General features: G+C 31.3%; 4 protein-coding genes and 1 non-coding gene across 7 annotated transcripts; 2 read left to right on the top strand and 3 right to left on the bottom strand.

The window, feature by feature from the left end:
- The first annotated feature begins 1,188 nt into the window (after positions 1-1,188).
- On the top strand, positions 1,189-8,434 carry LOC106762050 (probable phospholipid-transporting ATPase 4). Of its 2 annotated transcripts, none has more exons than XM_014645735.2 (11): positions 1,189-1,434; positions 2,049-4,000; positions 4,170-4,280; positions 4,560-4,836; positions 4,913-5,001; positions 5,128-5,212; positions 5,298-5,507; positions 5,834-5,959; positions 6,793-6,891; positions 7,071-7,262; positions 7,355-8,434. In XM_014645735.2, the coding sequence occupies exons 2-11, from the start codon at positions 2,181-2,183 to the stop codon at positions 8,036-8,038; spliced, it is 3,693 nt and encodes a 1,230-aa protein (XP_014501221.1). In that variant the 5' UTR covers positions 1,189-1,434; positions 2,049-2,180; the 3' UTR covers positions 8,039-8,434. The 2 variants fall into 2 exon arrangements, with proteins under 2 accessions (XP_014501221.1, XP_014501222.1); XM_014645736.2 differs by lacking the exon at positions 1,189-1,434 and adding an exon at positions 1,488-1,640.
- A 2,798-nt stretch (positions 8,435-11,232) lies between these two features.
- On the bottom strand, positions 11,233-12,032 carry LOC106761524. The gene has a single exon (XM_014645084.2). It carries the CDS (start codon positions 11,916-11,918, stop codon positions 11,556-11,558), a length of 363 nt encoding a protein of 120 aa, XP_014500570.1. The 5' UTR covers positions 11,919-12,032; the 3' UTR covers positions 11,233-11,555.
- Positions 12,033-15,074: 3,042 nt separating this feature from the next.
- Positions 15,075-18,189, bottom strand: LOC106762358 (eukaryotic initiation factor 4A-10). The gene is made up of 5 exons (XM_014646227.2): positions 18,024-18,189; positions 17,426-17,495; positions 17,216-17,322; positions 16,045-16,475; positions 15,075-15,881 (listed from the first exon to the last, which is right to left on the bottom strand). Exons 2-5 carry the CDS (start codon positions 17,491-17,493, stop codon positions 15,246-15,248), a joined length of 1,242 nt encoding a protein of 413 aa, XP_014501713.1. The 5' UTR covers positions 17,494-17,495; positions 18,024-18,189; the 3' UTR covers positions 15,075-15,245.
- A 3,737-nt stretch (positions 18,190-21,926) lies between these two features.
- LOC106760780 (seed linoleate 9S-lipoxygenase-3) lies at positions 21,927-25,942 on the top strand. Of its 2 annotated transcripts, XM_022781460.1 has the most exons (10): positions 21,927-22,045; positions 22,175-22,482; positions 22,666-22,952; positions 23,041-23,281; positions 23,452-23,772; positions 23,865-23,950; positions 24,046-24,153; positions 24,242-24,546; positions 24,649-24,912; positions 25,003-25,942. In XM_022781460.1, exons 2-10 carry the CDS (start codon positions 22,266-22,268, stop codon positions 25,754-25,756), a joined length of 2,583 nt encoding a protein of 860 aa, XP_022637181.1. In that variant the 5' UTR covers positions 21,927-22,045; positions 22,175-22,265; the 3' UTR covers positions 25,757-25,942. The 2 variants fall into 2 exon arrangements, with proteins under 2 accessions (XP_022637181.1, XP_014499690.1); XM_014644204.2 differs by lacking the exon at positions 21,927-22,045 and having other exon boundaries at positions 22,167-22,482.
- A 127-nt stretch (positions 25,943-26,069) lies between these two features.
- Positions 26,070-26,141, bottom strand: TRNAP-UGG. The gene has a single exon. It is a non-coding gene; the product is annotated as a tRNA-Pro (tRNA).
- Positions 26,142-26,763: the final 622 nt, after the last annotated feature.

Consider the following 26,763-nt stretch of genomic DNA (forward strand, 5'->3'; position numbering starts at 1 on the left):
AATTTTAAGTGCGGTTTTTCGCAGCAATGTTTTATCACATTTTTAAAAGTAAAGAAAACACATTAAACTTATTGTTTTATCTGAATAAAATAAATGTAAATTTGGTTAATTGAATTGAATAAATTTGATTTAAATAAATGTAAAACATCATCAAATATTTAATGTAAAAAAAAGTACATATTTGTTTTACAATATTAGATATATTTTTTTATTAAATATTAAGTACTCGTAAAACGAGTAATTTAAACAAATGTAATTTAACACAAACTTAATGTTGTGAATTTTGTTATAAAAGAAAATCGCCATGGAAAACTGATGTATGTTTTTTTCCTTTTTAAAGTAGAATTTTAGGTTGGGAAGGATTAAGAAAAGAAGACTTCGTCAATAAGCTTTTGAAAAAAAAAAAAGAACTTTATTTTCTATAAAAAGTGTTTGACACATTTTCTAAAAGAAAAAACTGGATATATTCTTAATATTTATTTATATTTGGAATAATTTATTTTATAATAATATAAAGGAATTAGGATTGAAACCTATGCCTAATCTTCTAGGGAGTTTCATTACAATTGACAGTTTCAACGTGTGGTTTGTCCTATGTTATGTAAAAGTAAATAAATTTATGCTATAGTGTAGTAGCCCTACCTACTTTTCCAAACCCAAACAACTTCCTCCACGTGGCATGTGTGGGCCCACAAATAGAAACTAAAAAATCCTATGCCTGTTACTGACAAACCCATTATTAGGTGCTTCTGAATCCGATATTAGTACCTGCCACGTCGGAAAGTGGGGTCCACCTTGTATTTTCTTAATTTTACTGTTTAATTTTTTCTACCGGTTTATTTTGTTAGGCCATTTGGCACTTCACCAAGAAACCCATGTTCCACGCAAGAAACCGTGTCGATTCTGTCAAATAAGGAGAATTTTGTTTTAATTTGTGAAAGTCAAGAAGAAGAAAGTGGAAGGTATGAAATTATGAAAAAAAGAAAAAAAAAAGAAAAAACCAGAAATTTGTTTGGACTTGTGAGGAAGGAAAGTGACAGAGGGAGTGACACGCTCTTTCTCTCTCACTCCCCAGTTTCTTCCTCTGAAAGAATAAAATAATAATAATAATTATTATTATTATTTTTATTTTTATGATTTATAACAGTAGTATAGTAGTAGTTCTCTTTATGGCTGTGTTCACTGTATTTATTTTATCCTAAAGTTTTATTTTCATTGAATTTGAAGAGAAGCACTTTTCTTCTCTCTTTATCTCTCTCATGGGGTAAAAAAATACCGATGCAATTACTCTTGTCAGAACCTTCAACACACACAATCACAATAGCCAGCTTCTATCTATCTATGTATCTATCTGTTGCTGTCATTGTTTTCTTTTGTTTACTTCTGTTACAGCCTCTGCCGTCTTCCGCTGAATGGAGAAGCTACTGCCGTGTGGTGCGTTTTTTTTTTTTTTTTTTTTTTGTGCGGAATGCAGTTTCTTCGAAATCTTCGTCTATTTGTTCTCATGTCAATTCATTATTCCTTTTTCAATTTCGAGGTTTTTGTTCCTAAGTGATCTTTATTTCTAGCTAAATATTTCTTTCTCCGCTCCTCTTTTTATTTCGCCAAGCCAAAATTTCAAACGAATAGTAGTAGTTCTGGTAAGACCTTCCTTCGCTTCGGCCGTTCCTTTCAGTTCTTGTGAATTCTTGAGATGGCCGCCTTTGCATTAGCTTCTCAATTTTGTTTCGACTAATTTCTCAGACCTCACTGAGCCGTCACAAGATCTCTCTTCAGCTTTGGTTTATTTTGTTTCCTCTTAACTGTCGGATTGTTTTTTTTTTTCTTTTGAAATTTCTGATGTATGGATGCGTGAGGGATTTTAATGTTTTCTCTTTTGTTTCGATTTAGTGGTTTTAGGTTTCACGCCTGGATTTAGGTTTTTTTTTTTTTTGGGCTGTTTTGCTCAATTGGTAGCTGTCTTTATGTTCCTTGATGTGAATCAATGAAGTTATCATCACGTTTATTTGCAGTGGTTAATAGTTTTGTTTGTGTGTATATTTTGTCAGGTTTCAGAAAAACAAAATTGGGGATAAGGGGGGAGGTTTAATTGGTCCCTGGAGGCTAGAAGAAAATTTAGGTTTTGCTGTTAGTGGTTATGTGTCAGCTATAAACTACCTTTGAGCTGAAATCTTGGTGGAATGACGCGGGGGAGGATCAGGGCAAGACTCCGTAGGAGGAGCCATCTTTACACGTTTGGTTGCCTGAAGCCAACCACCACTGAGGAGTTGCCCTATTCACTTCAAGGTCCTGGCTACTCGCGAACAGTCTTCTGCAACCAGCCTCAACTTCATGAAAAGAATTCCTTATTTTACTGCAAGAATGATATATCAACCACCAAGTACAATGTCATAACGTTTCTGCCTAAGGCATTGTTTGAGCAGTTTCGAAGGGTTGCTAACATATACTTTCTTTTGGCTGCTTGCCTTTCGGCTTCTCCAATTTCGCCTTTTAGCGCACTAAGCATGGTTGCACCTCTGGCGTTTGTTGTGGGACTTAGTATGGTGAAGGAGGCATTGGAGGATTCTCGCAGGTTCTTTCAGGATGTCAAAGTTAATCGACGGAAAGTCTGTCTCCATATAGGCAATGGCACTTTCGGCCTAAGATCGTGGCAGAAGATTGTCGTTGGGGATGTGGTCAAAGTAGAAAAAGATCAATTTTTTCCAGCCGACTTGCTTCTCTTGGCGTCAAGTTATGAGGATGGAATATGCTATGTGGAAACAATGAATTTAGATGGAGAGACCAACTTGAAGGTGAAGAGATCCTTGGAGGCTACCTTGTCTCTGGATAACGACGAGGCTTTTAAGGACTTCTCTGGAACAATATATTGTGAAGATCCAAATCCCAATCTTTACACTTTTATTGGGAACTTTGAGCATGAAAATCAGGTTTATCCTCTTGATCCTAGTCAAATTCTTCTCAGAGATTCGAAGCTTAGGAATACTGATCATGTTTATGGAGTGGTCATTTTCACTGGACATGACAGCAAAGTCATGCAGAATTCTACAAAATCCCCTTCAAAGAGAAGCACAATAGAAAAAAAGATGGATTATATCATATATACACTTTTCACTGTCCTTATATTGATATCTTTTATTAGTTCAATAGGATTTGTTGCAAAGACCAAATACCAAGCCCCAACTTGGTGGTATTTACGGCCTGACAATATTGAATACCAGTTTGATCCCGAGAAAATTGGATTGGCTGGAATGAGCCATCTGATTACTGCACTCATTCTCTATGGATATTTGATTCCTATCTCGCTTTATGTTTCAATTGAGGTTGTGAAGGTATTACAGGCTACCTTCATTGACCAAGACATTCAAATGTATGATGATGAAACTGGAACTCCAGCTGAAGCACGGACATCAAATTTGAATGAAGAGTTGGGTCAGGTAGACACCATCCTCTCTGATAAAACTGGCACTTTAACTTGCAACCAGATGGACTTTTTGAAGTGCTCCATTGCCGGTACTGCATATGGTGTTCGTTCCAGTGAGGTTGAACTTGCTGCAGCAAAGCAGATGGCTTCTGATCTTGAGGAGCCGGACATGGATATGTCTAATTTTTCCATTCCCGAGGAGAGTAAAGTGCCATGGGAAAATATCACTGTAGATGAAGAATCTGAACTGGGGAATGTTGCTAATTCCAAGAATGATGAAGATCAAAGGACTTCCATAAAGGGATTTGGTTTTGAAGATGATCGCCTCATGAATGGTAACTGGATGAAAGAACCCAATGCCGATTTCCTTTTACTGTTTTTCCGGATATTAGCAATTTGCCATACTGCCATCCCTGAACTAAATGAGGAGACCGACAATTGTACATATGAGGCCGAGTCACCTGATGAAGGGGCTTTTCTAGTAGCAGCCAGAGAATTTGGTTTTGAATTTTATAGGAGAACTCAATCAAGTGTTGTCATCCGCGAAAGATTTTCTGCCTCAGGACAAGTGGTTCAAAGGTGAGGTGGTCGTTCACAACAAACACTACCAGGCTTACCCTTTTCCTATTTTTTTGTGAGAAGGGTGGTGTTCTGACATTTGCTTTTAAATTATTTCCTTCGTGATGTCATAATTCTTACTTTTTATTTGTATGCTTATTTATTTTGGTGCTTTGTTTGAGTTATACAGAGAATATAAAATTTTGAATCTGCTGGATTTTACTAGCAAAAGAAAGCGCATGTCAGTGATAGTGCGTGACGAGGAGGGAAACATCATTCTTTTTTGCAAAGGAGCTGACAGGTTAGCATATTCATGTGTTTTTGTCTGTAATATTGTCAGCTCAGCTGAATGGATGATGTTAATGATCAAGTATGACCTTCTATCAGTTTCCACAATGGAATAATTTAAAATTCTTTTCATGATTGGAGTTTTATATTCTACGAGCATACCATGTAATCACAGCGACTCTGCTTCCAGAAAAAGTTTGTTGTGAAAATATGCATATGCTGTCTTAGTATAGACACTTTCAATTTCCCTATGTAAGCTTCACATCCATTATTTTCTTGCTTGATTGTGCAGTATCATATTTGATCGACTGTCTAAGAATGGAAAAATGTATTTGGACGCTACTACTAGACATTTGAATGAATATGGAGAAGCTGGCTTGAGAACACTAGCCTTGGCCTATAGAGAGCTTGACGACCTAGAGTACTCTGTTTGGAATAGCAAGTTTCAGAAGGCCAAAACAGCTATTGGGCCTGACAGAGAGGCAATGCTTGATCAGGTTTCAGATGTTATGGAAAGAGAGTTGATACTTGTTGGCGCTACTGCTGTGGAAGATAAACTACAGAAAGGGGTAGGTTGTACCATTATTTATACAGTCAAAATATCTTCTTGCTTCGCTCTTTGCCTCAACATTTTGTTCTCCTCAGGTGCCACAATGCATTGACAAACTTGCTCAAGCTGGTCTAAAGATCTGGGTATTGACTGGGGATAAGATGGAAACTGCAATCAACATTGGGTCTGTCTTCTGCAAATTATTTAACCACATAACACCATTTCATTTTTGTTCTAAATTTATTTGTCAAGTTACTTGAAAATGCTTGTGTAATTGAATTTGTGAAACTTCTGTTTCTGTTCTCTGCAGATTTGCTTGTAGTTTACTTCGACAGGGCATGAGGCAAATCTGTATCACAATGAATTCAGATTCAGCAACCAATGATGCGAAAGAGGTAGCTTTTTTATTGAGATAGTAGACAAATTCACTAATAGACATGAGTTTCATCTGATATTAGGCCTGGCTTTTCTAACCCTCAGGTCATCAAAGGAAACATTTTGAATCAAATCACCAATGCCTCGCAAATGATAAAGCTAGAAAAGGATCCACATGCTGCATTTGCATTAATTATTGATGGGAAAACTCTAACGTATGCTTTAGAAGATGATGTCAAACTCCAATTTTTGGGACTGGCTGTTGGCTGTGCGTCTGTTATTTGTTGTCGTGTGTCTCCAAAGCAAAAAGCACTGGTAAGAACTTTTTCCTTTTTGATCGATTCCTTTGTGAGATCTACTCTAACAGTTTATACGGCATCTCAATAATGGATCACTATAAATGATGCTACTCGCAATAATTGGAGTGAAAAACATTGACAACTGCATGCATAGCTCTGTGTTGATGTTATGTGGGAAAGATCCTGTATGGAGTTCTGTTGAGAAATATTGTTACTTAAATGCTTCTGTAGGTAGATTTATCTAATCTAATTTAATCTCAATCTCTTTATCAAGTGTACGATTATAATTATAAAATGTCTATTGCTTTGTTGTGTTTTAATCCCTTATTCCTTTGGAGTCAGGTTACAAGGCTAGTGAAAGAAGGAACTGGGAAGACCACTTTGGCCATTGGTGATGGTGCAAATGATGTTGGCATGATTCAAGAAGCTGACATTGGTGTTGGAATCAGTGGGGTTGAAGGTATGCAGGTCAGTGTCCAGCTCTTTTATGCATGATTATGCGTGCTAAATTATATCTGTACATGATGTATTCTAACATACTTTTTCATGTTGCAACACTATTTGATTAATTTTCACAATATAAATCAAATTTTGGTTTTGTATACCTTTGGTATTTTAAAAAATGACTGAGGTTAGGAATATTGGGAGCCTGTCATGTTTGTGTTTTAGACTTTGTTCTTCATGTTGGACTCGGGTTAATCTTTTGTCAAGCCTTTTCAATAACTTTATTGTTGTTATCGATGACCGAGAGCAAAGCTTTTTGCTTTGGATGGAATATATTGAGCTTCCTTGTTTTATCTTAAACTACCATATGAGGAACATTCAGTCTGAATTTATCGAAGAGCAAATATTTTCATTGTGCTCAACACTATTTTCCAACCTATCAGCTTCATTCCATGAATGTTAACAATGCTTTCAGCGTACAAGTTAATGTTATTTTTTTTACAGTAATTAATATTTTTTTAGTAAAATTTCTACTAGATTCTTTGGTCTAACTTATAGTTTTTGCCATGAAATATGAATATGGACTTCATGGAAACTGTTGGCCGAGCACTTTTTGAATTTAGCAAATTTGTGTGCTTCCGTTGATGTGAAATAATGCAAAATCTCACCTTTCTGACTACTTTTCATATTTACAATATTACATCATCAACTGTGAAGATTAATTTGGTTAAAATCTACAATTGGCCTAGAACATTCATACTTAAGATAAAGGAGAAACAGATGTGTGTTCTTTGTCTGTATGGAAGCATATACCATTTGTTGAAGTTGTGGAACTCAAGCTTTCAAATTCTTTTCAGGCAGTGATGGCTAGTGACTTTTCTATTGCCCAATTCCGGTTTTTGGAGCGGCTTCTGGTAGTCCATGGACACTGGTGTTACAAGAGAATTGCACAAATGGTAATTGATATATTTATCTTGAATCTTGATCATTATTCTCATATCTTCAATGTCTTTGATGTCAAGTTGACTGTTATCCTGGGCATGGATAGAGATAAATGTAATATCTTTCACATGTTGTTCCTGTTATGAACTGACTCGTATACTTCCCTTCTAAAGTTATTCGTTATGTATACCAGATATGCTATTTCTTCTACAAAAATATAGCATTTGGCCTCACCATTTTCTATTTTGAGGCCTTTGCGGGCTTCTCTGGACAATCGGTTTATGATGACTGGTACATGATATTGTTCAATGTTGTTCTTACATCATTGCCTGTCATTTCTCTTGGAGTTTTTGAACAAGATGTTCCATCAGAAGTTTGTTTACAGGTTTGTTCTGTTGAAAGCCTTCAATGCAGTCTGTATTTTTGTTCGTGTTTGGATGAATCTAACAACCTATGATGTGTCATCGCTCATTGCAGTTTCCTGCACTGTATCAGCAAGGACCCAAAAACTTGTTCTTTGACTGGTATAGAATCTTGGGATGGATGGGGAATGGTCTTTATTCCTCCCTCGTCATCTTCTTTCTTGTCATTATCATCTTCTATGACCAAGCATTCCGTCCCAATGGCCAGGTCGCAGACATGGCTGCTGTTGGTACCACGATGTTCACTTGCATCATCTGGACTGTCAATTGCCAGATTGCACTGACAATGAGCCATTTCACATGGATTCAACACCTCTTTGTGTGGGGCAGCATAACCACTTGGTACCTCTTTCTCTTGTTATACGGCATGCTTCCACCAAAACATAGCAAATCTGCCTACCAAATATTGGTGGAGGTTCTTGCTCCTGCTCCTATTTATTGGACAACAACCCTATTAGTAACAATTACATGCGTTCTTCCATATCTCGCTCACATATCCTTCCAAAGATGTGCTCATCCCATGGATCACCACATTATCCAAGAAATCAAGTACTACAAGAAGGACATTGAAGATCAACACATGTGGACGAGGGAGCGGTCAAAAGCAAGGCAAGAAACGAAGATTGGATTCACGGCAAGAGTGGAAGCAAAGATTAGGCATTTTAGAGGTAAGTTGCAGAAGAAGCAGCAGCAGCAGTCTTCAGTGGGGTCTTCAGTGGGGTCTTTGTCCCCATTATGACAATTACACACAATTTATTAGTTTTCATCCTTTTAGGAGTTGAATTTTTTAATTTTTTTAGCTCTAGTCTCATTTAAATTCTTTTCATGCTTATGTGTGGGGGTGAATTAAAGCCCGTTGCATTAAGAGAAAAAATGTGAGCTGTTGTATGTAACATATTTAAGTAGAAGAGCTCACCAAGCTAGTAAGTTCTGAATCATCAAAGTGTATTTCTTGCGTAGCAGATGGTTATAATTCAAATGATGTTGCCAAATAGTGTTAAAACAGTTTTCCAATTTGTATAGAACTAAAAGTTGAGAAAGATTGTATATCTGAAATAAGAAATTCACAGAAAAACAAAATTAAATAGAGTGCAAGGAAATGGAAAGCTGGAAACGACAAAAATGGTTATAATCACAAATTGTCTTAGGAATTTTTCTCTTTTGTATCTGTCACCTGTCAGAACTATTTTGGATATGGCAGCACTTATCTATCTGTACTTGACAACCATGGCTATCGATATCTTCCACTTATTACAAAAAAATGAGATAAAAATATCTTATGCTTTTGCTTCGTTGTTATCAAATCAATTTTCCTATCCTCCTCACTTTAAGTATGAGTTTATTTTGTGTTTACTGTGATTTGCAAATTTATATTATTAGCTAGTTAAATGTTTTAAAATAATTATTACTCAAATATAATACAAAAACTGTTTTTTATTATTACCCATAACCGTAACCTAACTTACTAAAATATCAACATAGAATCTTGATCTAAGTGGTAACTTAACCTTCTTTTCAAGAAATATTTAGATCCAAGTGTTGTGTATAAAAAATATTTCTTAATTTTCTTGTTTAGAAAAAGAATGCAAATCATGAAAATAGTTATTTTTGAGCTGAATATGATGGTTGAACAAATAATAATGTTATCTGTGGACATATTTTTCTATAATTAATGCATGGAATTGCTATTGTTACTTATATAATATCTCTAGGTAGATTCGCAAGAGTGATTTTGTATTATTCTTTGTTTTATTTTATTTATATTTATATGAATGTCTGTACAGTACTTCCAAGTTATTATTCTTTTTACTTCGGTTTATGTCATCTATTACTTTTAAAATTGCTTTGTTTAAAAAAAATTCACTAAAAATCGGGGAAGTATTAATATTATTTGTTCTAAAACACATATTCAATGCTTCCGTAATTTCAACATATATTTTCCCATTTTTCGTATCGATATTTTAGCCAATAAATGTTTTTTATAATAGTAATAATTGATATAATAACTTAAAAAATTGTATGCATTGCCTTAAATAATAAATAATTTAAAATTGATGAGTTTTTCATTTATACTGGACTTTACTGGATGATGGCCTGTCATAAAAAATTGTCTGTAATGATTAATACATGAAATTGCGACTCTAAAGTTAAATTCACTATTTATGTTAAATCGTCAGTATTAATGAAATTATTGTAATAATTAAATAACATGTCCAAAATGTAATATCATAACTCTATGATGCAAAAAATTAAATAAAATTTTTATTTATAGGTTTTAAAATTTTAAAAAATAAAATAAATCAGGTTATCGTACTTCAAGATTTTTAATAATATTTATCTACGCTTATTAGCAGTAATTATTTTATATATAAAATAAAAATAAAATAACAGATACTTTCATCATATTTAAAATATAATTTAAATAGTGTTTTATCCTCTCTTTAGTAGTGACAAAAAAGAAATAAATAAAATAAAAAATGACATTAAACGTGTTTGATAAAAAAAATAGAGAAAAGATAAAAATAAAATAAAGAGACAAGTAGAAATCTATAAGAAACAATACAATAAATTTCATTAATTTTAAATTATTTTCCTTCTTTATTCTCTTCCACAGAAGATTCAAATTTATTTTCATCTTCGAATCTCTAAGCAACTATCAACAAAATTGTAATAAACATCAATTCAATACAACAAAGAATCTATCAATAATTTTAAATGGGATTTGGGTGAAATTCCACAACAATTGTGTGTTGTGATAATAGTGATTCTTTTTAAATTAACAGCAAAGGGGGCATAAAATATATGTGATGGACTACTTATAATTATTTTTAGATCAATTAATCCTAACATAAATAAAAATACATTTTGCCTTTAAAATTAAAATACTAACATCATAATTCATTACAAAATTTCCTTAAAAGAAGTTCCCTTTTAAAATGTGCTTTTGCAAATTTCAAGGAACAATTAACAATGTCCTGTATTCTCTCTCTAATAATATGGAGATACATATGGGCCTCATATCTTTATTATCTTTCGTTTTATCATTATTTTTTTGGCCATATTATATTTTGTTTTCATCTCCACTAACTAATCAGGAAAAAAATGTTCAAAGATAAAAGAATCACTTTTACAGGTACAATTTTGTTGGAATCCTTCACATTTTAAGTAAAACTGCTCACAGTATTCTACTATTCAATATTTTTTATATATATACTATTCATTTGATACTAGAGTAAAATGGTTAAAAATATAACTTTTTATATTTTTTTAGAAAAATAAAAAATAAATAAGAGTTAAATATGTTTTTAGCCTCCTGGGACGATTTTATTTTAGTCTATTTTCAAACTATGGTACAATTTAGTCTTTCAATTTTAGAAAACTCTAGTTTTAGTCATTTTTACTAATTTTTTTTAACTTTATTTGTTGTTTGAAACACGTTTCATTATAGCATTTGAATTGTTTACACTATTTGACACATTTTTGCTTCAATGTTAACTAAGAAACGTGCTTCAAGCAACAAATAAAGTTAAAAAAAATTGGTAAAAAAGACTGAAACTAGAGTTTTCTAAAATTGAAGGACTAAATTGTACCATAATTTGAAAATGGAGTAAAACCAAAATTGCCCCAAAATATAGAGAGTAAAACATATTTAACCAAATAAATAAAAATAATATTAAATAAATATAAAAATTTAGGCGCGTCAAATTTTTTTTTTATAACTAGTTGATGAACCATTGAAAGAGATTCGTGACATTGTTTAAAACCTCATTTCAAACCAACTTAGTATGAAAAAAAATCATGGAGGTTTGCCAGAAGAAAACTTTCTCTTTGGTTTGAATTTAGCTATGAAAAACAGAACAGATACAGAGACAAACAGAACATTGTTGTTATCCATATAACAGGCTGAAAGAGAACAGAAACAGAACATAAACATAACAGAAACAGAGTGATCCTGTCATAGAACTTTCATTTATTTTGTTCTTAAGAAGCATAATTATAATCAAAATTAAAATTAAAATACAAACAAACTAATAAAAATCTACTTCATGCCCAGTACACTCATCTTAAAATGTGATCTGATAACCAGGAAATTCAGCAGCAGTAGTAATGGAATTTCATAGAAAAGGGAGTTAAAGTTCTGAAGCAGAAAGACAATCTTGTTCCAATAGCATTTTAACATTTACTGAGAAAAAAACAAGTAACTCTGATTACTGAAAAGAAAAGATGAAGAAGAAGAAGAGAGAAAGAAAGATGAATCACCACCATCCATAGAGAACTTGAGTGTAAGTGTGCTTGATCCACCTGAAACTCTTTCTGAGAGAGCCTTTCATTTTGCCTTCTGCTGCATATATTTTATAGCCAGCGACTCTCTTCTTCCTCTGCAACTCAGGATCATTAAAGCTCCAACTTTTTGATGGTTTAGAAGCTGCCCTTTTCACTTTCTTCACCTTCATCTCTTTAGCACTGCTACCTATCTGCTTTCCATGACCAGAACAGCCATTATTCGCACTCTGACACCTCAGATCCTTCATGCTTCTTGGGGCCACCTTGCCTCCATTGTTGCTTTCACTCTCAACCTTTTCATCTCTGCATGACTTCGATCTGAACTCCATCATCATGCCAACCACAATGCCCCAAGTCTAGTAAGAAAGAACAACTTCACAAATATAAGGATTTCTGGCTTTGCTTTTTTGTAGTTCTATGTTAGCATTCTTTATTTTTTTTTTCCTCTCTTTAATTTTAGTGGATATTTAAGTATGAGTATAAGCAATGATGATAAAAATATATGGATAGATTTTTTTACATGTATTTATTATCTGGATATAATAATTATTTTAATACTTATTTATAAATAGATCATATATATTATATTATTTGTATTATAAATATATGAGAATTTAATTTATATTTTGTTTAAATTTTTAAGCTTTTTGAATGAAAATGATATAAATTTATTATATAGATTGATTTCATGTTTGGTTGATCTTGTTTTTATCCAATAATTCATTTGAAAAATTTATCAAGTTTGGACTAAATCATAGTGTTGATTTCTTTTTCTTTTTTTACATTTAGTTATATTTGTTAGAAAAAAATTGTGATATTAAATTGAAAACTCTTCACTTAATTTATATAGTAAAATCATTTTGAATCAGAGAAAATATAAGATTAATTTCATCCATCATTATAAAATTTAGACTAAATAACAATGTTGGTTGTAAAAGTTATTCTTTTAGAGAAATATAATAATATTAAATTGAAAAGTTTGTTTAATTTATATAATAAAATATTTTTGAGTTGGAAGCAATAGAAGATGAGATGTTGTTTTCATTAATGAAAAAGAGTAGGGTAAGGTGGGACTCATCCAACTCTCTTTGCAGACCATAATTTCATGATGCCATTCCATTCACACTAAATTATAAGACACTAATAATTACGAAATCAATATTATTTAAGGAATATTAATTGTTTTACAAAATCAACATAAATACTAAATATATATTTTTATTAGAATAATATTTTATTCTATAGTATAATAGCAATATAATAAATAATAACAAACAATATATCAAATCCCTAATATTTACTTATAATATGCTCAGATAAATGAATATAGGTTGGATATTCTATAATAAAGACTCTTAAAAAGTTTTATTAAATTGTATTCTTTTAATATGCTTCTTGGGTCATATAAAAATAATATTAAATAAACTTTTTTTTCTATTATACCAATAAAAATATTTAAATAACGAAATAAAATTTTTGCTACTATTACTTGTGCTTTATTTATCCGTCATTTTTCAAATATAGACATCTCTCATTTATTGCATAAGAGACTAAATTACTTATATTATTCCACTTTAAAATGTATATAAGGTCAACATTTAAATAATTAAAAATCATGTATTTTTAAAATATAAGTCGTGACATGAAATTTATAAATAAAGAGTATGAACAATTAAAAAGAAAAACAGAAAAATAAAGTTTTTAAATATTTGTAACAAAATAACTTTGCAGAGAGATAAATATTATGTCATTACCTTTTATCTAAAATTCTAGAATAAAGATTTAATGAAAAATACAACATCAATCATATATTTGACATAATTTTTTATCTAAAATCTTAAAACAATATATTAATAATTTTTACCTTTATATAATATTTTATTTTTTTATTTCTATCTAACATAAGATTTAAACTCATATTTAAATTTTTAACATTGTTAATATGAAAAAAAAAATTATAAAAAAACTCTAAAATGAAATAATTATTGCTAACAAAGGTAATTATTATGGAGCTTCCAAGTTCCAATATTTTGTCCTCTTTAATTGCAGGAAGCATTTGGAAAGTTGGTATCACAATTTTCTACAAACTTGGCTTTAAAGTTTTTGGCCGAAAGTGTAGTGTGAAATGAATAAATTAATAATAATAATTATGATGATAAGTGTGTTAGTAGCATTAAAGAAGTAATTGGTAGTGTTCCACTAAAACCAGTACTTGATAAGGAGTTAGCATCTATCTTTCACTCTCAACAACACTTTAATTATGCACTTTTTTAAAAAAATAATAATATTATAACACGTTTTATATATAATATAAAAATAAAATGGTTATAAATATATAAATTTTTATTTTTTTTAATTGAAAAAAATAAAAAATAAAGAAAGATAATATAAAATAAATGTATCTAATAATATTTTTATTTTCAAAACCATCCATTTTAACACTGTACTCTTTGAATTATGCATCCTAATGCACCTTAACAATATTATGCATGCAACACTTTGCGTCTAAAATACTTTCTAATTATTATACTCTCCCTTTTTTTTCTTCTTGCAATCAAAACAAGATATTTTAGTAATCATTTCAACTGTTTATTACAATAGAAATATTATGTGGACTAAAACAAGATAAATTTCTATTATTTATATAAATGTTTAAATATGTTTTTGTAGTTTCTAAACTGTCAAAAATGATATTTGTTTGTAATAAATTTTGATATAATTTAATTTCTAAATTTAAAAACGAATAATTTTTTTTTTTAATTTAACTGCATTGGATTTGTTTAATGTGTTAAAGTGTGTTTTTTTATTGATATTTTTATATATTATTTTATTAATATTTACTTTAAAATTCTGAATCCACTCGCCTTAGATCCCACCCCATTTTCATTTTTTGTAAAGAAATTATATTAACTCCCTTCAATCAATAAAACATATGAAGTTCTGTAGCATAGTTCTCTTAAGGGAACTGTTAATTTTTTTAACTCTGAAGACTTTGTTCAGGGAAATTGTTTTTGTTAAAAAAATAATCATTATAAACCATAGTAGACAAAACCACAGAAAATGTTACTATAGAAACCAATGTCACGGCTAGCATGATATTTGAAATAATTATTATAAAAAAATTAAAAACTATTTTAATGCATTATATTTTTTCTATTTTTATTTATTATTATTATGATGATTATACCACATTCATCTGAATCGGAAAAAGGCAGACACAATCAACTAACTGCATGCTTTTGAAAGAATTAAAATGAAATAATATAACCTTTTAGTCTCAAAAAGAAAAGGACATAAGTTGCTTCAAGAAAATGCGATTTGGAGCCTCTATTGACAGGTTATGATTGGATGTATGAAATAATAACTCTCGAATTACTAATTTTCACTTAAAAATTTACATTATTCCACACCTTGGTTAGGATGAAATATATTTAGCATTTGACAACAAAAATAGGTGAAGGCATCATTCAGAAATAAAAGACATAGCAGAATTAAAAGAGAAATGGCTTGGAACAAATTTTATAGAATCCACATTATAAATAAAAAGTAAGGCGTCATTGAACTCTAACCGGTAAAAATTGAACAAGAAAAGAAAGACACAAAATAATAATCGTCAAAAAGTAATAGCTCTGATGACTTAACAGAGAATAAAAATTAACCCATCAGAGCAGATCGGCAACATTTGAGGGCAACTCCTCTACAGTGACATTGTAGAACTTCTGAATATCAGATAGCATTCTTGCATCTTCCAGTGTCACAAAGTTTATGGCAACACCTTTTCTTCCAAAACGCCCACTTCGCCCTATGCGGTGAAGATAATTTTCAGGTTGGGTAGGCAGATCATAGTTTATAACCAAAGACACTTGCTGTACATCTATACCACGAGCCAAGAGGTCAGTGGTGATTAGAACTCGAGAAGAGCCAGAGCGAAATTCACGCATGATGATATCACGAGTGTTTTGGTCCATGTCTCCATGAGTGGCTGAGACTGTGTGATCATTGCTTCGCATCTTGTCAGTGAGCCAGTCCACCTTGCGCCTTGTGTTCACAAATATGACACTCTGGGTTATAGCCAAAGTCTCATAAAGGTCGCATAATGTCTCCAGTTTCCATTCTTCCTTGTCAACATTCACATAAAACTGCTTGATACCCTCAAGGGTCAATTCATCACGCTTTACCAGGATTCTCACTGGCCTATTCATGAACTTTCTCGTAATTTCCAGGGCCTCGGGTGGCATTGTAGCAGAGAACACGCCAACCTGAATTTGACCGGGCAGTAGCTGGAAGATGTCATAGATCTGCATTTCATGCACCAAAGTAAAAATTATTAGCTATTTGACTCAAAATTACTTCATCTAGTACAAATGCAGGAGATTGTTTTAAATAAAGAGAAATATTGCAACAAAAATAAAAAATATCAGTAATATCTGTTTTAAACCAACCAGTGGAAAACCAACAAACCTGGTCCTTGAAACCACGTGAAAGCATTTCATCAGCCTCATCCAAAACAAACATCTTTATGTGATCAGGGCGAAGAGACTGTCTGCGCAACATGTCAAACACACGCCCAGGAGTGCCAACAACAGTATGTACACCAGCTTGGAGAATGCGCTGATCCTCACGGACACTGGTCCCACCAACACAAGCATGAACCTTGACGCCAAGGTAATCACCGAGAGCTCGCATAACCTTTTCAATCTGCTGTGCAAGCTCCCTTGTTGGTGCCAAAACCAAAGCCTGACACTGAACCAATCCATAATCTAGTTGCTGCAAAATTCCAGAACAGAATGTAGCTGTCTTTCCAGTTCCAGATTGAGCCTGCTGAATCACGTCCAAACCCTTGCAGAAAGGAACAATCCCCCTTTGCTGTATTGCAGAAGGCCTCTCAAAACCTATATAACGAAGAATAAAAGATTCCACATCAAACTGTGCTAGAGCTAACTGCAAATAACTTTTGTTTTGTTGTTAATAAACGATAGATATCATATAGTTGTTACCTGCAGATTCACTTTGTAATCTTCTACGAAATAGTTTGAAATGGAAACAGATGTGTAATTTCAGAAAACAATAATTCGAAGCATATGATGTCAAAAAAAATGGCCAATGCCCTTATATTGCTACACTACTTGATGTTATAAACTTCCCCACATCAGGGGGTCCACGCATGGGTCAAATAGTAGGCATCCTTGTTTTGAAAAGGTCAATTCCACATCTAGATCCTACAACTCCAGGTTGGCGAGAAAACAAACCACTGCACCAAGGTTCCCCTTAAAATAAACCTTAAAAACTTTTAAACTTCAAAGAAAAACTTCAGTAAATTAAATAATCCCAATTAAATAAATGATAATTTAAATTGTTTAGCTAAAATATGATTACAATTGTAAGTTCCAGATACGTAGATTTCAGAGATAACAATAACCATCGCAGAGAACAATGTTTAAATCCGCCAATGAATGCAGCTATGACACATCTTTAAAATTGCTGCGTAACTGACACGGCTTTTAGAGTGTCAACTCTTTAGAAAAGGGATGTATTAACCAGCATCAAGTGTGACTAAAAGAGGGTATTCCTAATATTTCTCAAGCATTGAATAAGCACAAGAGGAAACAAACTAAAAAATCATTTGCCATACCATAAGCATATATGCCTCTCAGAAGATTTTCTTGTAAACCCATTGCATCAAAACTGTCATAGACTTCATCATATGAGGTGAAAAACTCTTCTCCATCGGCAGAAAGCCTGTAATTAGTTTTCAAAAACAATAATAAAAATTACAGAAAACTACAAGAAGAAATAAATCAAGCATCACACGCAATGAAAAATATGAAGTGCAATAACTTACAATTCATTCATCTTAGAATCATACTGCCGAGTATCAAATTGAGTACCCTCTGGAGCCAATCCTGCCATCACTGCAGAACAGAAACTTCAGTAAAATTAAACAGATACGTGTACATAAGAAGGCCTAACAAATACAAAACTAATTACAAAAATTAATTCCCATTAAATAATCGCAAAACAACGCTAGTGAAGGAAGACGAAGGGGCTCTTGCCAATGCTAAATCCTTTTTTCTGTTCGCATGATGCGAGATAAGAAAACAAATTCAAAACCACCAATAAATAAAATAAAAACATATATTAAAGTGATCAAAATTCAGATCACTACTCTAATCTGTGTCAAAACAGAAAATGAATAAGAGTATCAACAGTTAAAAGCCGATGATGATTAAAAAATTGAGTTCGAACTAACCATAAAACAAATAACAATAACATAACACCTAAAATGGAATGAAAAGCTTTGCGAAGAAAGCAATCAGATCAAGCACATGTTCAAAAGATAATAAGAAGAGTGATACGAAAACAGAAGAATACGAAAATAAAAAAGGCGATTTATGGAAATGATGAAGGTTAGTGAAGATAGAGAGAGAAGTTAGGGTTACCTGATGTTGTTGGAATAGAGAGAAAGAGAGAAGCAAAGAATGGGAAGCGAAAGAGGAAGTAGGGTTTCCCAAACTCCTCGGATCTGCGCCGTGGAGTTGAAGGGAAGAGAAAGGAGAATGAATAGAATAGAAGGAATGTGTTTTAGGTTTTGTTTTGCTTTTTCTTCTACTATTCTATTCTACCTAGTTTTTCGTTGCATCACCCAAAATAATAAATACTATTATTTTAATAATAAATAATATATGTCTTTTTCTTTTATTTGTCTATAAAAAAATTTTATTTTTAATTTAAAAATTAATAAATATTTAGTTTAAAATAATATTTTAATATAATTTAATATATATAAATATTTGAATATTTTAAAATAAATTTTATTCAAATAAATTAGTAAAAAATATTTTAGATTCTGTAAAAAAAAAAAGTATTCAACTAAATTTATAGAATGAGATCTCAAGAATAAATTTTCAAAAATATGTGATATGCATTCTGTAAAAAAAAAAATGAATAAATTATTGACAGTATATGGTACCTTTTTAGAATATATACCATAGCTTCCAGAATTAATTTCCGAAATGAGTTTTTTTTAGAATAATTTTTTCAAAATACATCTTAAAAGGAAATTTTCTTGCAACCTATTCTCTCTTTTTTCACTACAATAACAATGATGAGAATATGCTGCAATATAAAAAAATATTTTGATCTTTTAAATTTTGATATTAGTACAGTTAGTATTAATAGGGGTGCAAGAAGAAATAGCTAATGTGCTTAAGTTTGCCAGCCCATTTTAGTTAACTTTGTAAACAAATTGACAAACACATTTCAAATAAAACATGGGCCTTACTGTTCTCGCTTTCCTTAATTTTAAGTCTACACTTCCCCTTTTTTTTTGTATGTTTTTTTTTAACAGATATACTCTTAATGAAAGGTGTCTGTCAACTCATACTGAAAACTTATTTACAAAATAAAAAAATTATGAAAAATTATAAACAATAAAAGAGAATGTGCTTTGTAATCGATTTTATATGTAATTTTTAATTGTTTTCTATAATAGTAAAATGAATGTATAACTAAAAATAATTTAATTATGATTCCAGATACTCCACTTAATAATAATGAAATTAATTAGAACATAAATTAAAATTTTAATTTTAATAAAATAATTATGGTACAACAATCAAACAAATTAATAACACAATGGACTTTTTTATACTACTATAAATATTCTTTTGTTTTTGTTTATAAGACTTAAATTAATAATTAGAACTCCATTCCAATACCATCTTCATCTTAATTTTTATTTCTATTTAAATCACTAAAATACTTATTAGCTAATTAAAAAAAATTATATATATATATATATATATATATTATTTATTATTTAGTTTCATAATTTTTTTATTTGCTATGTGCTTTTTTATTTTATTTTAATTATTTAATTTATTTTATATTTATAAAATTCATTCGTACATTTAAGATATTTTTTTATTATATTATTGATTACACATTTTTTTAATAATTTAAGTAAATCAAATAGATTTTAGATATCATATTTGATTATTTTTATTCATTTTTATCATTTTTTTATTGTTTAATTTTTTTACATGAAAATGATTAACTATCTTATCGGTTTTCAATCTTTTGAATGTTTTTATTCTTAAGTAATATAAAAAAATGGTCTTTTTTTATTTTTAATTTGAAAATATTTTTATTTCCCAAAAATAATTTTCATTATTTTTAAATATCTCTAAAGTTTTATCAAAGTTTTTTCATCTAGTCATACTTTAATTAAATATTTATTTTTCTGTACAATATCGCTGTATATTAAATCAATTATAGGACACATATTTGATTACTTATATATTTTTTTAACATTTTTATTTGTTATTTATTTTAATTGTATTTATTTTTATTGTGCTATAGAAACAAATTATACATTTTCTTCAGTAGCAAATTATTTATTTTTAAAACTCATAAAGGTGGCCCACTAATACGTTTACGTCCAATTAGTTATAGGTTTTAAAATAACTATTTGCTATATAAAGATTTTAATTATTTTTTTTAAGTAATTGAATTTTGAATTCAAGTGGTTATCTCCTATATAACTTTAGTATATTTAATTTTAAACTGAACTCACTTTTTTTTAGGTGACTCATGACAACTTTAGTCTAATTGTTTTCTTGAATTAAAGTTATTATTTTTCTTTGACGATTTTAGCTCAAAAACAAATATATTGAAATCGTAAAAAATGATAATGACTTCATTTTAAAATAAATTATATTGAAATTGTCTTAAGGATGGATGACGATTTCGGTTCAAATTTAATTACACTAAAGTTATCGTAGGAGATAACGATTTTAGTTTAAAATTCAATTACTTAAAAAATATTAATCAAAATTGTTATAGAGAATGAAAATTTCTATTGATTAATTGTAATTAGTATTAATTAAATTAGATGCTCACCATGTGAACTTTCATTTACACAAAAAGTCATTTGTTTTAACTACTTCATTTCCATAATTTAAAATCATCCATGGACATAATAACTTTTTCAAAACAAAATCGTGTTTATAACGTAAGACTTAATCTTACATGTCAATTTTTTTTAAGAAAACTAAATTACTAATTAAAATATAATTTTTAAAACAAGTTTTTGAAATTTAAATTATACATACAATAATATTAATTAAGATCTAAATAATATTGAAATTTAATCTAAAATGTTTATCTTGAAATTTAAACTTCAAAATAAATTCTACACCTATAGAATTAAAGAGTATCTATCTGACTTGATCACTTATAAAAGTAATTTGTGTGATACTTCATGTCTCTACCTTTCAATACTAAGGTTTTTATTTGTCTTTGGATACCTCTCAAAGGTGTTACAATGCTATTAAGTTAATATTTGATTACATAGATAATAAATGCAATTAAGTTAATCTAGATTCTAAATTTATAGTTTTCATATTAGAATTTTGTTTTAGAACGACCTAATCATGACCCAAACAAACATATTTAAACCTGATTAATGACTTAATTATTACTGACATATTTTATTTCACTTGTGTTTCGATTATCGGATCAAAATTGTCTGTTTTACTATTGAATTAAGATGACCTAATTACAGTCGTATTACTAATAATGTTTTTATATAGTTTTAAAAGAGTTAAATATGTTTTTCACTATTGGCCGCTTTTGTGTTTAGTCACTCTTTTAAAGTATAATACAATTTAGTCCTTCAATTTTAGAAAACTATGATTTTAGTCTTTTTTACCAAATTTTTTAAATTTTATTTGCTGTTTCAAGCACGTTACATTATAGCATTTGGATTGTTCACACATTTTGACATATTTTTGCTTCAATGTTAACTGAGAAACGCGTTTGAAACAACAAATAAAGTTAAAAAAATTTGGTAAAAAGGACTAATACCATAGTTTTCTAAAGTTGAAGGACTAAATTGTACTATACTTTGAAAGAGGGACTAAACACAAAAGCACGAAAAACATATTTAACCCTTATAGCATTAAAAAAATATAAAGAAAAAAAACTAATTTATAAAGTTATTTTTATATAGTTTTCAAAATTATTATTATTTTTTAATTTAAACATAAGATCAGTTTATGAACTTTTTATTTTCATTTTCCTGGAAGATTTAAAAATGAACTAAAAAACATAAACCGAACGTAGCACATGGCATTATTGAGAGAAGAAGTGTTGAATTCAGTTCCTCCTTCTTAAAAAAATCGGTGTAGACATGGCATTTTGCACTTGCTGTCTTTCTTGCATGAACTCGCTTCGACACCTCACAATACAACCCTTTTCAAATTTATCTTCTTCTTCGATTTTAATATGCAACAACTCGTAAGTGTTTTTTGTCCTCACTTTTCAGATTTCATCTTCACACAATCAATCCGACTATGAGAAAATGTTATGATTTTTTTAAGAGAGTCTTTAATTACCTTACACGAACAGAGTTTTGGGGCAAGTGGCTCTAAAGGAGAGTGTATGACTATCTCAAGGATAGGTGTCATCGTATAACTTCTCTATATGCATGCTTTATATATCTTTCAATTGAATTTAAAAGTTAAAAATATATTTAACTAATAAAAATATTTTTTCATTGCATGCACTCGGTGTTCTTCCTTATAAGTAGCACCTTCATGAGTTTCCTTTGAGCATCGCTTGATGTTTGCCTAGTTCTCTCCCAAAGAAAAAGTCATACATAGTTTTGTTGTGCTGCAAAGATGTTTTCTGGTATTTCTGGTCTGATCCAGAAGGGGCACAAGATAAAGGGGACAGTAGTGTTGATGCGAAAGAATGTGTTGGACGTTAACAGCGTAACCAGTGTTGGAGGCATTATTGGTCAAGGACTCGACCTTCTTGGTTCCACTGTCGACAATCTCACTGCCTTCTTGGGTCGATCAGTTTCTCTCCAACTCATCAGTGCCACCAAACCAGATGGTTCCTTTCTTCTTCTTCTTCTTCTTCTTTTCACTTCATATATATCACTATATTTACTTTCTTTATTCTTTTCTCTCTCTTTTTTTTTTTTGTATCTTTAATGGAGTCCAAGAAAAAGTGAAACGAAAACATGGTAAAACGGCTTCATTGATTTTTCTTGTTTTCTTTTCTTTTTGGTTATAGCCAACGGAAAGGGGAAGCTTGGAAAGGCTACCTTTTTGGAAGGTATCATCACTTCACTGCCAACTTTGGGAGCAGGCCAAGCTGCATTCAAAATTCATTTTGAATGGGACGATGAGATGGGAATTCCTGGAGCATTTTACATCAAGAATTTCATGCANACTGAGTTCTTCCTTGTGAGTTTGACTCTTGAAGACNTTCCAAACCATGGAAGCCTCCACTTTCTTTGCAACTCCTGGATATACAATGCCAAACACTTCAAAAATGATCGCATCTTCTTTGTCAATCAGGTCAAGTATTGCTTACCACCCATTCTACGCACTTTTTAAGTCGTCAATAAATGAAAAGATGAAGCTAACAACGTTATATATATTGCAGACATATCTTCCAAGCGAAACACCGGCTCCACTGGTGAAGTATAGAGAAGAAGAGTTAGTTAATTTGAGAGGAGATGGAACAGGAGAACGTAGAGAGTGGGAGAGGGTCTATGACTATGATGTCTACAATGATTTAGGTGATCCAGATAAGGGTGAAAATCATGCACGTCCTATTCTTGGAGGGTCTGACACCTTGCCTTATCCTCGTAGGGGGAGGACTGGTAGAAGACCAACAAGGAAAGGTTTGGCTTTTATTTCTACACTTGACCATGCTAGAATGATCCTTATCGTGAATATTTGAGCTAGCCATGTCGGATGAATATTGTTTATCGTTTAGAAATTAGAAGCAGTTATTTTAAGATTGAATATTTATGTTTTGCCGCTGATAAATTCTGGTGTTTTGATGAAACAGATCCAAAAAGTGAGAGTAGGAGCTCTGATATTTATCTTCCAAGAGATGAAGCTTTTGGACACTTGAAGTCATCAGACTTTTTGACTTATGGGCTGAAATCTGTATCTCAAAATTTTCTTCCAGCATTGGAATCTGCTTTTGATTTGAATTTCACACCCAATGAGTTTGATAGCTTTGATGATGTTCATAGACTCCATTCGGGTGGAATTAAGCTGCCAACAGATGTAATTAGCAAGATAAGTCCATTACCCGTGCTCAAGGAAATCTTCAGGACTGATGGTGAACAGGTTCTTAAGTTTCCTCCTCCTAAAGTGATTCAAGGTATCTCATATTTAGTACTTGTATCTAAAATGGATCCCAAACAACATTTGAGTTCCAATGAATCTCTGAGTTATTTGTTATGACTTGAGCAGTGAGTAGGTCTGCATGGATGACTGATGAAGAATTTGCAAGAGAAATGCTTGCTGGTGTAAATCCAAACATGATTCGTCTTCTTCAGGTAAGCCTAATCAAGATGTTATTATAAAAAATACAGCAAACCAAAAGGTTATATTTTCTGATTTTCTTATATTTATTCTATATTTACCATTTCAGGATTTCCCTCCACGAAGCAAGCTAGATAGCCAAGTCTACGGTGATCATACCAGTAAAATTACCAAAGAACACCTGGAGCCTAATTTAGAAGGGCTCACTGTAGACGAGGTACATAATATGATAAAATTGTTTCTTAATAAAAGTTTATTTGATGTTTTTTTGAATGATAACGAGTACAATATATTTGGTTGGAAAGGCAATTCAAAACAAGAGATTGTTCATACTTGATCATCACGACTCAATCATGCCATATTTAAGGCGAATAAATGCAACATCCAACAAGGCTTATGCCACCAGAACCATCCTTTTCCTNAAAAACGACAAAACTTTAAGGCCACTTGCCATAGAACTGAGTTTGCCACATCCCGGGAATGATAAATCAGGTGTTGTTAGTCAAGTTTTTCTGCCTGCAGATGAAGGTGTTGAAAGTTCTATCTGGCTTCTAGCAAAGGCCTGTGTAATAGTGAATGACTCCAGCTATCATCAACTGGTCAGCCACTGGTATAAATTTTCTCACCAAAATCATTTAAAAGCTATTCAATTCAATCCAAATATATCTATGGAATGATTATTAACAACAACTTCTCATGGATTGTATATTAGGTTAAACACACATGCAGTTATTGAGCCATTCGTCATAGCAACAAACAGGCATCTGAGTGTTGTTCATCCTATATATAAACTCCTGCACCCTCACTATCGTGACACCATGAACATAAATGCCCTTGCTCGGGGATCTCTTGTCAATGACGGTGGAATTATAGAGAAAACCTTTTTATGGGGAAGGTATTCTATGGAAATGTCTGCTACGATCTACAAAGATTGGGTCTTTACAGATCAAGCATTGCCAGCTGATCTTATAAAAAGGTGATTCATTTGCATCCTGGTTTAGTTTATTGCTAACAGAAGCTGAAAACATAATTAATCTCATGATGTTATCTGTAAATTGTGATATAGAGGAATAGCAACTGAGGATCCAGAGTGCCCTCATGGTCTTCGTCTCTTCATAGAGGACTACCCTTATGCTGTTGATGGACTTGAGATATGGGATGCTATCAAGACATGGGTTCATGAATATGTTTTATTGTACTACAAATCAGANGAGACACTGAAAGANGATCCTGAGCTCCAAGCTTGGTGGAAAGAACTGGTAGAGGTGGGTCATGGTGACAAGAAAAACGAACCATGGTGGCCTAAGATGCAGACTCGTGAAGAGCTAGTTGAAGCTTGCAGTATTGTGATATGGACAGCTTCAGCACTGCATGCAGCTGTTAATTTTGGACAATACCCTTATGGAGGTTTGATCTTAAACCGTCCAACTATCAGTAGGCGATTGATGCCCGACAAAGGTTCTGCTGAATATGAGGAGCTGAAGAAGAGCCCTCAGAAGGCTCTCTTGAGGACCATTACACCAAAGTTTCAGACCCTTATTGACCTTTTAGTGATAGAAATATTGTCAAGGCATGCTTCTGATGAGATCTATTTGGGTGAAAGGGACAATCCAAATTGGACATCTGATACAAGGGCCTTGGAGGCTTTCAAAAGGTTTGGGAAGAANCTCTCAGAAATTGAGAAGAAACTCTCAGAGAGAAACAATGATGNGAAACTGAGAAACCGCCATGGACCTGTTCAGATGCCTTATACTCTGCTCTTCCCTTCAAGTGATGAAGGCTTAACTTTCAGAGGAATTCCCAACAGTATATCCATCTGAAAACCTACTCTGTTTTTAATAAAGTCTTTCCTGTTCGATCTTAATAAAAACATATGTTGTGCTTTTAAAGTGTTTTCAAACAATAAAGCCAGAGTTATTGCTTCTTGCAATATGGCTGGTTACTCTTGTAATCTGGAATAAAAGTAAAAGATGGGTTTTACAAAATCCATGATGTTTGGACTTCAATGTTTTAGGATGAACTATTCAAATTAGAACGCATAATCCTTCCAAAACCAACAATATATCATGGAAATGCAACAAGTGATTGCATTTTTAGTACAGAACACAAAAAATAAAAAAAAAATTCTTTAGGGGGGCATTCCGAGAATCGAACTCAGGACCTCTCGCACCCAAAGCGAGAATCATACCACTAGACCAAATGCCCAAACTTACTTCTGGGTGGGAGTTAGGATATCTAGCTTAAGAGCCAAGGCCCTTTTCAATTGCTTTATCTACGTTTAAATGTATTTGTTTTTATTGTTTGGGTAATTCATGGTAAAATTCTACATTCTCTCATTAATCATAGCTAGAAAAATTAAAAAGTAAAAAATACAAACGTTATCTTAATATGTCCATATTTTCTACTATAAGAGAAAAAATAATCATAATTTTTTTTATTTATAATTATCATAAAGTTTAAACATTGTCATCATATATGAAAACTCATTTGAGTCATAATAGTTTAAGTAGTTTGTACGAAAATCTCAATTGAGATAATATTTTAAGTAATTTTAATCAAGTAATTTTTTTATATATATAAAAATGTGTAATAAATAAGCTATTTCTAATAATTTAACTTAAACAACATGAATATTTAATGTCATTTGATTTCTTGATTGACTGTAAATGACATGTTTAATCAATTCTTGTTAAGATTTCAGTTTCTTTATCTTTATTTTAAGGGTGCATGATTGGAAAGAAAAATTTGTCTCTGACTTTTCAGGTGAGGTATGTCTAACTTTTACTTTTTTTTTATTTTTTATTTTATTTTTGTTTGTCTTGCATAT

The sequence above is a fragment of the Vigna radiata genome, chromosome 5 (genome assembly GCF_000741045.1).
Source record: "Vigna radiata var. radiata cultivar VC1973A chromosome 5, Vradiata_ver6, whole genome shotgun sequence".
NCBI classification, from domain to species: domain Eukaryota; kingdom Viridiplantae; phylum Streptophyta; class Magnoliopsida; order Fabales; family Fabaceae; genus Vigna; species Vigna radiata.